This window comes from Chelmon rostratus, chromosome 14 (assembly GCF_017976325.1).
Source record: "Chelmon rostratus isolate fCheRos1 chromosome 14, fCheRos1.pri, whole genome shotgun sequence".
NCBI classification, from domain to species: Eukaryota; Metazoa; Chordata; class Actinopteri; order Chaetodontiformes; family Chaetodontidae; genus Chelmon; species Chelmon rostratus.
In genome coordinates, this window is record NC_055671.1 from 3,559,581 (window position 1) to 3,575,353 (window position 15,773).

Consider the following 15,773-nt stretch of genomic DNA (forward strand, 5'->3'; position numbering starts at 1 on the left):
ATGTTTGTACCCAAGTTGGCACAAGGGAAGAGTGGAATGCCTCAGGGTTCCATCCTAGGCCTCATTTTGTCCTGACTTTAGCTGCTTCCTCTGGGTTATTTGATTCACAAAAAGCATGTTCCTTTCCAGTATTGTTCTGCTGACAGCCAGTTCTTTTCACCTATAAGCCAAACTGACAGCCATGAACCACAGACACTGAATGAATGGTCAGATTCTAATACTTAAACACAAACAAAGCCGTCCAATCTTTTCTAGTAAAAGGCTTTGGAACATTCACTACAGATGGAAACTTCTTTGGAAATATGTTTGCTTGTTACAGCACAAATTTTCTTGTCGGAAATTCAATGGGAAAAAACTATTATTAATGAAAGCTACTAGCTTCTTTGAATTTGAAACACACAGTCTGGCTTATTCATCAAAGCCCTAACAACACCTTCAGTATTATTGACTTCTCAACATGTAAATATTTCACTACTTGGCTTGCAAACAATGTGGGCAAATCCCCTTTCTCAACAACAAAACAACAAAACTGCAGTAGTCACTGACCACAACAGTGCACTTCACGCCATTTGTTTAACACTCTATTACCTTCACAGATAAACTTGACCATATCTTTATACAATATCTGGTAGATTTCACTGGAACTGCTTTGCTAGGAAGCAGCTCAATTCTAAGTTTACCTCCTGTCAGCTTTTTTACAGGCAAAATGTTGACATGTCGTCACAGGAAAGCTCAGGAGTGATTAACAACATCTGTCACACCATAAGTGGAAGAAAGTGATCATACAACAGCTGGATGGATAAATCGCCCAGGCCAATATATCGACCCAAATTAGATTGCTGTTTATGTTATGTATTAATGCAAAAATGAATTACTCCCAACTACTGATATCAGTATTGGCTCAAAAATTCAGTCGGGCTATAGCTCCTACAAACATTTCATCAATGATAAGTTTAGTCTTATTTATATGTTATGCTTTAACTTAAAATGGTCTGTAATTTAAAAAGTCTTATTTGTCCAGTGGCAAAGTGAGTTCAACCTAGCCTAATGTTAACAGATTAGGGAGGCTTAAAAAATAGCCTACATTGTTGGACTGTAACAAGTCTTTCTCATTAGCCTCTGTACAAATATGCTTTTTTTTTTTTGCTGTTCCTACAATATACAGCATCAGTCACAACTTCAGCTTCAAGTCAGTGACCATATCATACAAGGCTGTGACAACTATTAGATGTAGGAGAAATAGGTTTATGAGCTGAACTGGGTTGGGAGTTATAATATGAATATTTTTCCGCCAGTACTAAATTTATCATAACGCATAATAACAGAACATGACCAGATCCAGCTCCACAGTTAAACTAAGTATTAGTTACTTTAACACTTACTTTTATATTGTTTCTTACTGGGTGCTGGTAAAAATGTGTTTACCTCTCTGCCACACCTTTCAAATCGCATTTATATCAAGCCGGTTTTCAAAGCTTGGTGTTAAATCTCAGATCGCACTGCTGAGTCAGCTGAAGATAGATCTGCTTCAGCTCTGTAACCTGGAAACTGGTCAATATGGCTTTAAAAGATCTGGCCAGTAAGGACTGAGCTGGAGGTACAGTAGATGTGCCATGAAGTTTTCAGCTTCAGACCAAACAAATGGTCTGGTGTCTTGCTGACCTCCTTCCTAGTCTTATTCTTCTTCTAACGCTACAAGCAGCCTAAATGTATCTCAAGCCTGCTGCTGCCCTCCACAGGTAATAAAGAGACATACCTATTCAGTTACTAGTCAGTGGAAGTCAGAGAGTGAAAATTCAAAGCATTCGAGTATCTAAGTCTAGTTGTTATCAAAAGCAGCAACAAACAACTCCAATGCTCTTTACGTGCTTACAAGAATTTTTGTTTGGGCTCACCATTAGACATATGTGATATTACATTAGCAGAATAAGAATTTGCAAGAAATTTAGGATAAGCTGGATTCATGCTTGCCTTAATGAGATTCATTATATTAAAAATAAATTAGGTGCTTATTTTTGAGAGAGAGGGAGGCAGATTTCTATTTTTTATCATTATGCTTTTATGAAAGAAAATATTTCCTGTCCTAAAACGTACAGGAAAGGTATCACAGCATCTGTTTACTTGATGCTCAATGTGTGACGCAACCACTGCTAGATTTCACAGCAGATGACAGATCTTCAAACCTTTGATAGCCTTCCTCCTCTTTCTGGGATAATTGCATGTTTTAGTTTTTTCTACATGCACTGCAAAGCTAGACTCAGAGCAGTGTCTAGAGTGTGTACAGCAGAGAAGAGGCATCCTGTCCTGGACTAGGTCACTGGTCATCTTGCTGATTGACAAGTAATAACGTGAGATAAGAAATTAATTCTCATTTCATTATGTGCATCTTACACTGTGCAGCAATGTTAGCAATGATAATATAGCACTTCTGAACATATTAAATTTCACTGGAGGAAACAAAATAGCCACAGGTGTGTTCAGTGGGGATTCCCATTCCAAGTTAATACCAAGACTTCATTCCCAGTATGTAATGTATAACAAGAACTTCTACATCACATGCTCTCATCACTCTTTGTCCAAAATGCATTTACATAATTGAAATATTAATGCATTGATTTCTGTGGACCAAGAAGAGTAGTCGTTGAGAGCTCCTGAAGCAAAACCCAAACACACACACACACACTAGGGGAACCTGTAAAACCTCTACAGGGACACACGTTTATTAGTACTCTATTAATGCCAAAAACACAAGGGAATTTATCTTCTAAACAATCCACAGCAGGCTTACACAGCTAATACAGTCAGTCATAGAAAACACCGTTTTCCAGTGTCTCAGAGTTGTAGCCTACAACTAATACTCCATCCACTTCTCCAATCTGTCATTCAGTAAATTAAAGACGCTAACAGCTGCCGTGGCCTCAAGAGAAACTGACATTAGTACAGAAAAGAACATTTATATGACAAACTTCATCAGCAGGAGAGAGGAAGCCCCTGCTTTTCTTGTTTGAGAAGAAAAAAATAAATAAAAATGTCGCTTTAGGTGAAGAGAAATCTGCTGAAAAGCTCAAAGTAAGGCAGGGAAAGGCAGAAAAATGAAAGATGGATGAATGTAAGTCCTCTGAAGAAAAAGAGGCTGGACTGCCAGCGGCTGCTTGACTGGACTCACCCAGCGGCTTCCTCTGCTGCTGTAGCGGGATGTCAGCTCCAAAGGAGGGAGAAGAAGGATCCCAGACTGCTTTGGCTACGGCGGACATTTTCCTGGCAACTTGCGTTTGTCTGTAGAAAACGTTTGTCTCATCCCTGCAGCGATAACAGTGCACAAGTGACCGTGACTTATAGTCATTAGCACCTGCACAGTGTAGACTAACACGTTACTGACATTGACATCCGACCTGAACTTCTTCACACCCTCCTCTAACGTAACACATCCCATTTCATGGTAGTTTAGAACAATTTCAACCCAATAAGAGAAGCGTGAGTGTCTTCATTTTCAATGTTAACAAGCCAGATAACGATAACAAGTAGCGTTAGCTATCTTACTAGCTAGCTAATTAGAAACAAATGTGGCGGTTTAAAGAAAACTGTCGCTACAACGCCACATAAATATATAACATATACCATACAGATAATAATATGCATAATTATAGTTAAATACACCGAAGATAAAACAAACGTAAGGTACATGAACAGCTGACAGGCCTGTCACAGATGTATGGAAGAGAATGAGGAAAACTTTCTGTCATGTTGGAACGAGCAGCATCGAGTTATAACTGCGTGAAAACGCAATGGATTGTGGGAGCTCAAAATTAAAAACAAGCATGTCTCGTGTAAACCTGCTAGTTATTATTCTGATATTTTGAGACGAGGCTTTACTGAGTGTTGTGATTTTTTTTAATTCTGTGGTCTTTCGTGGCTCCATCTCGCAGTGATGCAGACATGCCGGACTGCACACAGGTCAGACTGCACTGGGGCCTGTGGCAGCGGGATGTTCTCAGCTTCTTATTCCTTTGCATGACATTTGTATACAAGCCTGAAATTGGGCTCTAGGCACGCTTTAGTGAGTCAAAGTGAGTTCCAGTTTCAGTTTGAAGTTTGTCATCACTGGCTACACTGACTTTTCATGGATGGGAATATGTAAAATAAAATATGTCTAATTTCCACAGAATGGATTCCAGAAAGGATGCTCCTCACTATCATATTTACATCATGAACAGGAACATGGATGGAACTAACAATGGCAGATGCCGTTGTTATATTTTGTGCATTGAGAAAAGAGATGCAACAAAAATGCACAAATCAATTATTGCATACTATTTGAAAAGGGGAAACAACGTGCCTCAAAGACCACCTACAGGGACACTGCAGGAATGTGTCCCACAGTGCTGGTCCAGCAGGACTCTCCTCCAACTTTAGTCCTGCTCCCATCTGAGGCTTGGTTTTACTACATGGTGCTGATGGTAAACCATGTTAAGAGTATGGGTTTGGAGCGATACCTTTTGGTTAATTGCAATCATTAACAGCCTGGTCATTTAGGTAGTGCCCAAACATTGTCTTTCATTAAAAATCAGCCTGTTTAAAAGCTGCTATAATTAATACATGTTGGCTTGGCAGCTCCCACAACCAACATCAGTCATACAAGACAACTTCTTCATAGTTGCTGCCAACATCAAGTTTACTGTCACATGCATTAGTCAAACTGTTGATATAAAGAAAGGTTCTCTGAGGACAACCTCATAAATACTTTTAACACCGCTTATTCCCTCCTCCTGCCAAACAGCCGGCGGGTTCTAAATAAAACTAGATATGCCAAGAGAGCTGGCAGGAGGAACAATGTTCCTCAGTGATCTTGGCCATGAGGTGGGGGAGGGAGGGTAAATTAAAGAAGAAAACTGCAGGCTGAAAGGGCTTAAGGTAATGATTCATGGCCTTGGGTTTCAGTGAATGCTTCTTCATATATTAAATGCATCAGTCCTTTTCTTCATTGACTGGAAGCCAAGACACTCTTTTTGCTGATTGTGACTTTGCCTAAATGGGAAATTGAATGCTGAATGTCTGGAGTGCTTTCCACGGGACTGCTTAGTGCTCCTGCTTCGTTTCCTTCACTCTGTGTTCATGACTTCATTTATTATTGGCTGCTTCTGAAAGAAAAGTATTCAATAGCACTTAAGAGTTACCTCATCAACACTAGTTTAGAGCTTATTACTAAGGATTAACCATGCAGAGTTATGCATTTCATTGCTGATCTAAAACAGCACTGAAAAAGTTTTAAATTACTGTCATTACAGACATGTGTGCAAAACCTGCCATTATTTTAAAAGGCTTTGAAGGCAATTTTCTGCAAAGGTCTTTCATAAAATAACATTTTAGGAAACATAACAACGTATATTTGCAGTTTACTCCCCAACCCCCATGTCTTACCATTGGTTTTACAATCCTGATTCCAAAAAAGTTGGAAAGGTTTTGACAAACAAGCTGTGTTTAAAGATGACGGTTTCACAAAGTGTTCCTGAGTCCATGTAGTAACGTCCTTTATACAATCATGTGTCCACAAAGAGGTGAACCTCCTCCATCCTTGCTTGTGAACCACTGAGTCTTTCCAGGATGCTCCTTTCATACCCAATCATGATACTATCACCTGTTACCAATCAACCTGTTTACCTGTGGAATGATCCAAACAGGTGTTTTTGGAGCGTTCCACATCTTTCCCAGTCTTTTGTTGCTCCTGTCCCAACTAGTTTGAAACCTGTTGCTGCATCAAATTCAGAATAAGCAGATCAAACATGAAATATTTGGTCTTTTCTATATTGTTTATGTTTGTACAACATCCCACCTCTTGTGGAATCGGGGTTGTAGCAGTATATGAGCGGTGACTCTGCCACTCTAATCAAACACCTCATTTGCAGAGCTATTTTTAAACAGGCCTCTTTTGGCTGGAGGACAAAGTGGTCGCTGCTCCGTCAATGTCAAAGCTGTCTTCCTCTTTCTTCGGCATGTTTGTCCATAGCGTCACTATATTTAGATCAGACAGAAATGATTTGTGTCTCATTGCTGATTCGTTAAAAATATCACAGCATGCTCATCAGTGGTGAAATGAAGAGCCACAACAGGCTACTGTTGGTCTGCCACTGCTACAATCCCATAATCCCCTGTGACCATCTTGTGATGTCAGCGCTTCATCCTGTTGCAGTCTTATCAGGGCAAACACATGTTGTGTTCTTTCCACATGTGCTGATTGAATGCAGATCGTGAACACGGTGCCACACTGCGTGTTTAGAAAGGAGCCTGGTGGCATTTTTTTTTACTTTTTCAGCCATCTCTCCAAGAGCCCCAGCGTCTATGATTAGACCGAACACGGAGTGGTGAGAGGGATGGTCAAGCATGACGTGACCCCACTGCCTGACTTTTCACCCCCCTTGTCTTCAAACTTGCCAAAAGAAGGAGTGGTGAAAACAGAGCTCTCTGACAAAGCTGACTTCACAGACTCATGAAAGTCAACAAGGCTAGAAAATGAGTTTAAACAAAACCCAAGCAAGTGACAGAAAGCTTGCCCAGTTTTTAGGTCAGAGTTAACTCAAAAATCAAATAAAAAAGATTTGAGGAAAAGCACACACAGCCTGCAGCCTGCTGCCTACAGTGAGATGCTTATTTCCTAGGCAACAGAGCCAACAGCAACAACCCAGCCAATCCCATGAGAAAAGATTTGTGCTCAACATCACTCATTACCACGAGATGTTGATTAGCGTTGCCCTCGCTGATGGCCCGAAGCAGCAGATCTCAGCAGTTCGGTGGCGGCTGCTGGGCTTCCAGTAATGAGGCAGCTCGGCAGCGACCTCACCTTTTGTTTGTCCGCCGACGGAAGTCTTGTTTGGCCCAACCGCGTCTCCATGGAAGTGGCACCTTGAGAGGCTCCCCCTCCTCACCTCAGACCTCTTCTCCCACCAAGTTTCACATGACATCCCGGTGCGAGGCGGGAGCTGCTGTGAAACACCAGCCCCTGGCACCGAGCCCAGATGGCATTTTTCTCCCTGCGCAACTTTTATCTGACCATAAAACACAGCCCAACAAGGGCAGGACTCTCAGAAAGCACCATGAAGTGCTCAGTGAACGGGCAGCAATTTACCATCAGCTATTCTCAGAGCTGACTACAAAGAGGTGCCTGTTAATTGATATTCAGTTGAAGGGGGATTAAAGACCCACATGAACAAAGATGTTAAATATGTGTTCAGAATGGCTATGTGAAGAATGCCCTCCGCTGCTTTCTATTCACGCGACGGCTGCACCGTGAGCCCGGAGCCGCCCGCGCCCTCAGAGGCTTTCGCCTGAATCAGCCCCTGCAGCTGCGCGAGGCCGAGCTCCAGCCGCACGCTCGTTTTCTGCACATTTCTAAAGAAGCAATTCTTTGACGGACGCAAAATGCTGACTCAGCTGAAAGGTGCAGTCATTTAAGTTGGGAGGGGAAGAACTGTTGCGTAACATTTATTTAGCTGCAGAGTTGAAGCCATGCTGCCATGTTTTTTTTTTTTTTTCTGCCGTCAGCTTCAGATGCTTCAGCCGCTGTCGCTGCGCAGCCGGGGGCGGGGGAGGGGAGCGGAAAGTAAAGTGTGAAACGTACATTGAAACTTGGATCGGGAAATTAGAATTGCATGGAATAAAATAGCAAATTATTAATTGAGGATGAATGTTTACCTAAATGGGCAGATGCTCTCACAGTGATTGTTCACAGCTGAGGCGATAATAACATCCACAGTGACGCCCACGTCTGTGTGCCCAGAGCCTCAGCTTGTCAGACTCTCAGCCATTCCAGCAGCAGTTTCCAGCCCTGATCAGGCAGGTTGTCGATGGTGTCCTTCATATGTGCTGGCAAGCACTCATGACCAAGACAAAGACCCTCACCCTCCCTCATCGGTGCAATGCCTGAGCTGGCCGGTGAGGACAGCAGGGGCAGAGGCGATGGGCTTGTTGTAGAAACCACATGCCACAATCCATTATGATCCAGAAGCACAATCTTCTAGCTGTGTGGTGCACCAAAGGAGAGCATCTCGCATTAAACTCGCATTCCTCTCTGCTCCATAGACCCATTAGAATTCTTACAGTGTTTTGGCATTGTGGATTAGACCTATGAAACCAACGCTGGTCAGACTTCTACAAAAAAATGTATGATTCAACACATTGACTGGGCTATTGATGGTTGAAATTTGGCTACACTGAAAATGGAAATGGTTTTCAGTTGCTAGCAGTGTCTCTGGATGTCATACGCAAGACTCCAGGTGAAAAGATTCAGTTTACGATCACAAGCAACGAAGAAAAGCAGCAAATCCTTATAATTTAGAACCTAGAACTAGACAATGTGTGGCCTTTTTGCATGGAAACTACCTGAATGAGTATTTTTCTGTCTCTTGACTTATTGTTTTAGCTCGGACGCTGCATGGAATGAAAATGTTAATCTTAAAAATCAAAGATGGCAAAGAGATCTTCTTCTCTCCATCCAAGGAGAGTGCTGCTCAGCAGCAGTGCTGAGACTGGTGGCCAGAGGATGTACTGCACCTAAAGATGATTCAGAGGATGATGTCAAGAGGGAAACATTTTAATTGAAAAAATTTCATTATTGCTCGGAGAAATGTCCAGTTTGGATCAGAAATGTCCAATTATCAGCCTTAAAATGAGAGCATTTATTGTCATTCATGTGCACATATGTGTGTGTATATATGTAGGATGTTATGCACACACGGGAATTTCACTGAATACGTTTGATCAGACGGACTCGAGGTGAGCGTATAGTCGCAGCTGTTTTTCCCCTCTAACAACTGCAGGTCATGAAATGTGTCCATGGGGTTTAAATTTGGATGCTGTTGGAAAACCGGTTCAAACCACTCATTAAGCCTGTCCATCAGTATCATGGACTGTAAACACTGCCACTGTTTCCACTCTGTAATCATCACAGAACTTGGCCTCATGCCCCACTTCAGCTCAATAGAAATAATGAGCAAAATTAGGGGATGCCGCTGCCAATAATGATAATTAATGCCCCATAAACATTTTCAGCCCAACGAGGTCGACTTACATAGTTCTATCAAAAGGCCAACTCAAAGGTGGTTCCACACAAACCACACACACCCAGAGCAATGCAGACAACTGCTGCGCTGGTATTTTTAAAAGGAGGGTAAAACAAGGACAACGTACGGACTCACATACAGTCTATCTCCAACCTCAGGTCACTTGCTGGGTGACAGGTGTTAAATACTCCAGATGTTTGGATCTGAATCTCCATCCTTCAGGAGGTTCAGCCTCTCCTCCTTTCCCTCCAGCCTGATCGTTTAGTCTTCTTCTTTCCAGATCTCCATCGTGGATCTTGTTCTTCGTGTTGCATACAGTCTGTGTCTGTGTGTGATTCTGTCATCCTGACTCTCCAGAACATTGGTCGATTCCTGCTGCTCAAAGCGGGGTCTGCAGGCCAAGCTTGGCTGCCATAAGTCCTGTTTTATTTTTGTGACATGTGTAGGATCCCGAATTATTATTTTTCAGAATCTGTGCATGGCGAGCTACACTTTGTGATGGAGGTCAGTCGACTAAGGGAGCTTAGGATCCTAGGACCATTTTGCATCAGTAAGTGTCTCTTTGGCACCCTTTAATACACACAACATATATTACATGTCTGAGGAGCGAGGGATCGCTCTCTGGCTCTTCCTCAGGTTTCTTCCAGTTTAGATGATCTAAGGATGGTGTTGTATACAGAGTGCATAGCCCCATGAGGCAAATTTGTGATACTGGAATAAAACTGACTTGTGGTATCCTACATTTTTAGCTTGTGACGCCTTACGAAGAAGCAGTTTAGATTTTTGGCTCCTTATGACATTTCAGATTCATTATCAACAGTTCCCCAAATAGTGATGCCCACCCTAAACTTCTCACAGGGTTTCATTTAAATATCCGTTCAGTGCCCACAGAGGTCAAATGTAAAAAACAGATTCATGAACTTCTGTCCTCTCCTACTAATCATCTCAGGACCCCTCAGGTTCACCTGGTGACCCTTTGGAGGGGGCCTGACCCCTGGGTTGGCAGCCAGACTAAACTACCTAATTGTATATAAAGTAGTTCAAACTAGCTCCATCTCAGCCAGCTACATCAGTGGCTATGCTACTTACACACTGATGCATCAGCATTAACAACCTAATAATATCATATATAAGAATAACATATTGCTCACAGCGATGGAACGAGTACATTCTGCTGATGGTAGTACCTCTATTTTTCATGCAGCACTTTTACTTGTAATGGAGTATATACTGCTGTACAGGTACTTTTACCTGAGTGAAGGATGTAAATACTTGCATAACCACTGTTAAATGGATACAGCTTACTTAAAAAAGCTTGAGCTCTTGTGCAAGATTAACTCAAACAAGTCAATACGTGCCGGGGTTGACAGGCTAAGTGTGTCGAGAGCTGTTTCTGATCCAGAACAGCCTGTTTGTAGCAATATGGGCTCACCACTCAAACAACATCCAGCCACTGACATGACAGGCCCGTGGCTGAAAATATGGCTGGTTGATAAAAAGGCCATAGAAGGCAGACACAATTGTAGGAGACAAGCTGTCAGTTGACAGAACAACACTGGTACAGAGAGACATGAAGGGATGCACAAAGAATTGTAACTTGTCAATAGTTAACGACAGACAGTGTAAATGCTACCAACCATCAGAGGCTGTTTGTCAGGAAGCTTGTTAGCCTAAGCCAAAGTTATTTCAGTGTGTGCAAACATTTCGGTTAATATTTTGCGATCTAATGACAGCTGTTCTTTCAAGCTCCAGTTAATAACTGTCTTCAATCAATACAGGCGAGCCATGCATGCATTGTATGGTCCAGGCCTTGTTTTCTATGTGGAGAGACAGACATCTTATTTAACCAAGAGGTCACTCAATGTCTTTAATAATTACACGTCTAAATACCTTCGCGCTGCGAAAAGCCTTTTCTACATGTGAGTGCAGGGTTCAGATATAATTTTATTATGTCTAAGGAAAAAATCACCATTGAAGTTTTTTTTTTTTTTTTTTTTTTTTTTTACTGTAACAGCCCTTTCTTGTGACGTTTAAGATTACGACCTCTACGCACTTTGTGATTTGGTAGTTGTGAAATCTTTGAATCTCTAAATCCGCAGATTTCCTCTCCCGAATTACTTTTGTATAACTGTCAGTATCTTAAAATAACTCCAAGATTGAGCATACTGAACTAGTGTGATGACAAATAGCTAGGTACAGAGCACATGTGTACACGTACATATCAAGCAAATACTGAAGAAGGAATTAAGGTTAATTCTTCCAGGTTGATTCGTCTTCATGGTTCTGAATTATAGTAGAGCAATTTTAATAGATGACCTGTATAATGCTGGTAGCAACGTTTTGTAAAAGGTTTGCAAAATGCTTCCTGCCTTCATCACATGGGTTGTTTATAGTGATCAGTGTTCCCGGAAATTAGCATTACTCCAGGAAATTAGTCCAAAATTGCATTATAAATAAAAAATAAATTCAAAGCAGCTAGAATTGAATCTCTGTTTTGTATTTTTTATTATTTTGGCCACATGCTGTATGCTTTGGAGTTTGTATCCCCACGTAATGAAAATCTGTTTCCAATAAGCTGCATAATACCAGCTGCATTAGCACAGCAGGAGATCTTGAGACCGCAGATCTCAAATTTGATTCATACAGGACAATGAACCTCTGCTTTCCGCGCCGTCAGCCGCTCTGTCAATCACCTCAATGTCTCAGATGAAAGGGAATGTGTCACTTCTAACAACAATGTGCAATGTTAATAATAATGTCAGAAATTGCTGTTGTGCGAGCAAAGTAAAAATCAACATCAGGCAAAAGGTTTGTTTATTTGGCCTAAAAGGGCCATAAATAAAATTTTATTCTCTCGATTTATTAACAAGCCACAGGAAGTCCATGGCTGTCTACCACAGCACTTAAAACATCTCATTCTGGCGCAGTCCACAAAGACATGAGACCCATTTGAGATACTCTGAGCCGCTGATAAATCTGAAGGCTCTCTTCCTTACTTCCTTAGAAAAATAAAACAAAACGTGGTAATACTGTACCAAACTGGAGGCAGAGCAGCAGGGTGATCCTTTTCACGCAGAGAGGGGTGCTTTAGAAAGGGCTATGAGCGTGGTCGGGGAAGCTGGAATCAAACAGCAACAACAACAATAATAAACTATGAAAAACTCAAACTCTTTTTTTTTTTTTTGTTTGTCTGCAAAGCTGAAGCAGAATGTGCTTGGCTTTCAACCGCCGCCGGATTGCCACTGATGTTTCATCGCCTTCTCTCTCATTCCTTTACTCCCTCCCAACAGTCTGTCCTCGCCTCCTCCCTCCGTTGTGTTTTGTTTAAAATAAAAGTAAACTAATATTTATAATGATAAAACCTATAGCAGCAAAAGAGTAACAGAGGAATAACAGCTAGAAGCAAGTGACCCCTGGATTTATAAGGAAGGCATGGGTTAAGAGAGGTCCATGGATTTCTGCCCGGGGTCGGGCCTGTGATGAGGGAGAAGTGTCGGGCCGTCCCTCCGAGCTCATCTCCCCTCGGTGGGCACCCTGCAGACGGCGGCCATGATGCGGCTGAATCGTTCGCACAGCTCCAGGGTAGTGTAGGTGGGCAGCTTGGGAGGGTCGTGGAAGCTTTTGATCTCCGTCGAGCAGTCCAGTAACTTGGGGAGGAAGTCGGTCAGCTTTTCCTGGAGGTTGGCTGCAGCGGGAGGAGGACAGACAGAAAGATAGTGAGTGATTAAGTGTGTGGGCCATGCATCGCAATGTCGTGAAAATCTGATTCCCAAACACAGAAATCACACTGTAAATATTTTCAATGTGATATCACAAGTAGTTTGAAAGCATGATCCACAACAGAAACAGATTGTAAAACTCCAGTGAATAGGGTTCTGGGTGATAAGCTCAGCTTTTCCTGAACAAAGGCCAGCAGTCAGAGAACAGGCTCCCTCTGTACTGACACTGGAACAGAGAGATAAATGCTGAATCCTCTTCACTCCTATTTTTCTACCAAGAACTTGTTTTCAGGAACATTCTCTGATCATTTCTTAGCGCCATCTGACAAACTATCTTAACAATCATGTCGGCTGCAAATAACCTCATTCTTTGTTAATCTGCATCTTAGTTTCTTGATTAATAAATGAATTGTTTTATTTCTAAACTCAACCAACAGTCCAAAATCTAACGATGATATGAAACAGGGCCTTCTGATTTAAAAAGGGACTCAAAGCAGATTCTGACTAATCTTTAAATGTGCTTTAAATCTATTGACGCCATGTGTAAAGAAGACAGATGTATGCTGATGTGGTGATATACTGACAGAGAGCCAAAGGAGCCAACTTAACTTCAAGTCAAACAGAAGACGTCGGCAACATTCTACTTCAAGGCCGCTATTCAGCATTTATAAGCAGTGTGAAAACATAGAAGAAATGTTTTATAACAGGGCTGCAACTAGTGATTATTTACAGTATTGACTAATCTGTCCAATTAACACAATATAATATACGGTAGTTGTAAGCAGATACATGTTTAGAAGTCTATATAATGTACAACAACTGAAAATATAGGCTGCTGGAAACAGATAATGAAGGACTTTAATCCACACTTCTGATCATAAAATGACAAATACTGTACATTAACAAATACTTAATATGTCCATGTTCCTGCTGACAACCACATCCATCCATCCATCATCGATGCATCAGCATGGATTGAGTGTTTGTATACTGCTTCTTAATGCTAGATAGAGGGACTGAAAGTTAAGCGTTACTGTCTCTTCATATGTTGTATGACGTTCTCAGGCTATGGCTTTCACTGAAGAGGAGCTCTGAAATCATGGAAATCATTTCTAAGATGTGTCTCCAGCTGTTTTTTCGAGATAAAACACTCTCTGATTTTCCAGAGCAACGCAGTGGAATGGAAATGCTGCACAACCTTGAAGCCTTTCTAACGTGTGAACTCAACAGTGGCCTGATTCTGCTGATCTTTGGCAGGGGTACGGGGAATGCACTAGTAACCTAAGACTTCAACTCTCCAGAAATATCTAATAGGCCGAGCCTCTCCTCTCCCAGGGACTCACATTCCATCTCTTGGCCCAGGTAGGAGCACCAGCGGTTCCTCATGTCCTCCACTGCCAGCAGGTCCCTCTCTGTGTCGTGGACCAGCAGCAGGGGGATGCAGGGGACGACCAGCTCGTTCATGATGCCGAGGCCTGTGGTCACCTCGGGCTCTTCTCCTGACTCGAACATGGCAGCTGCTTGCTCATTTAATTTCTATTGGGGAGGGAGAGACACTCCTGAATATTTATACGCTTTACTAAATCAACTGTGTAATACACTCATTCATGGACATTCATGATACACAGCTTTAACATTTGTCCAAGGCAGAGCAAGAACTGCACCGAGAGACTCACCTGGCTGAAATGTGAAAGTTAATATTTGAAACTGATATTATTATTCTTTGTCTTATGACATTGGGGGGATTTGAGGGATGATTATCAATGCTCTAATTTTTGAAACTACTATTTAAGTGGGTTTACGAGGATGTAAACCGGAGCTATAATGTTGCCAAACAGTCAATTATCTTGCTGTGGGCTGCAGCTTGAGAGCGTTTTTAAGCCTATATTTGTTTTGCCAAACTGGCAGCACTGAAAATATGCACAATTGGCTATTAGCAGTTCCTGTTTGCACTGTACCCATGACATAATCACTGGATTACTCTGATACTGAAGAAAACCTGATGATTCTCAGGCAAGTTCCACACTTTTCTCTGTGAGTTCTGAGCAGATTCATGGATGGTTATTCTCAGAGATAGTGATTTCTTTGGAAACTGTTAGTCACATTGAATTTAAAAATATGTGTATCATGTCTGTGTGTTCACATTTGTGCTACAACTCTACGAGGGAGTATTAATTTTACCGCATATTGCAGCAATTGGGCACCAACGGGTTTAAAGTAGCATGAACGCCTCCATGAGCTGTGTCACAGCCACCGCTGACTGTGTTCACAGACGGCCAAACCAGCAGCCGAACAACAATAACTAACTTGCAGCTGTTTTTAGAACACTGGCATGCACCTGTCTCTTTCACCTCATACAGTATCTTTGCCTCATATCTCTCGCTCCACATTCCCTCTTCAACCCTCCCCTGGGGAGGCGCCTCACAGTTTGAAAACCTCTGCTCTAGATTCAAATGAAGATTACTAATTTTCTTTTTTAAAAAGCTTTGTCAAAGAACACACTTTCCTGATTATACAATGCAATGTATTCATTTTGTGTTAGCGTATGTAAACAATTCTTTGAATTGTCATTCACTGTTCTTGTTCTTTCGAGTGAAGTTTTCCATTTGTTCTAATGGATCCTGTAAGAACTGGACAGCTAAAGTACCAACAGTAATCCCACAGACATCATTAATAATCACATAATATCCTACAGCTACTGGAACTGAAGTGGGTCGTTAAGTTCCTGCATGCATGTGGATACAAGCTTTTCTTCCTGTTCTTGGCCAAAACCACCTTGCTGTCACAGACAAACTCCCTGACCTCCTCTCTGAGGAAAAGACCCGTTTTTTTTGCAGCCAGCTCGGAATCGGGGACTGCGAGGCTGGACTTGTGAAACATCCAAGTACATTAACTGTGTCAATGTTAGCAGTGTTTTCAATTAAAACAAGAGCTGAAGGTAAACAGCTGAGCGGACGCAGCCAGAGGTTCTGGCCAGAGATCTGAGATGACCGATCGGGCC

At 41.9% G+C, this 15,773-nt stretch overlaps 1 protein-coding gene across 3 annotated transcripts in view; it reads right to left on the reverse strand.

Moving 5' to 3' along the window:
- Positions 1-12,175: 12,175 nt before the first annotated feature.
- The window catches only part of usp25 (ubiquitin specific peptidase 25), a 34,483-nt gene continuing 30,885 nt past the window's right edge, over positions 12,176-15,773 (reverse strand). For all 3 annotated transcript variants that reach the window (XM_041951899.1, XM_041951898.1, XM_041951900.1), the window contains 2 exons: positions 14,116-14,308; positions 12,176-12,738 (listed from right to left, as the gene is read on the reverse strand). In XM_041951899.1, coding sequence (XP_041807833.1) covers positions 12,566-12,738; positions 14,116-14,308 — 366 coding nt within the window. In that variant the 3' untranslated portion in view covers positions 12,176-12,565. The remainder of the gene's footprint in view (positions 12,739-14,115; positions 14,309-15,773) is intronic.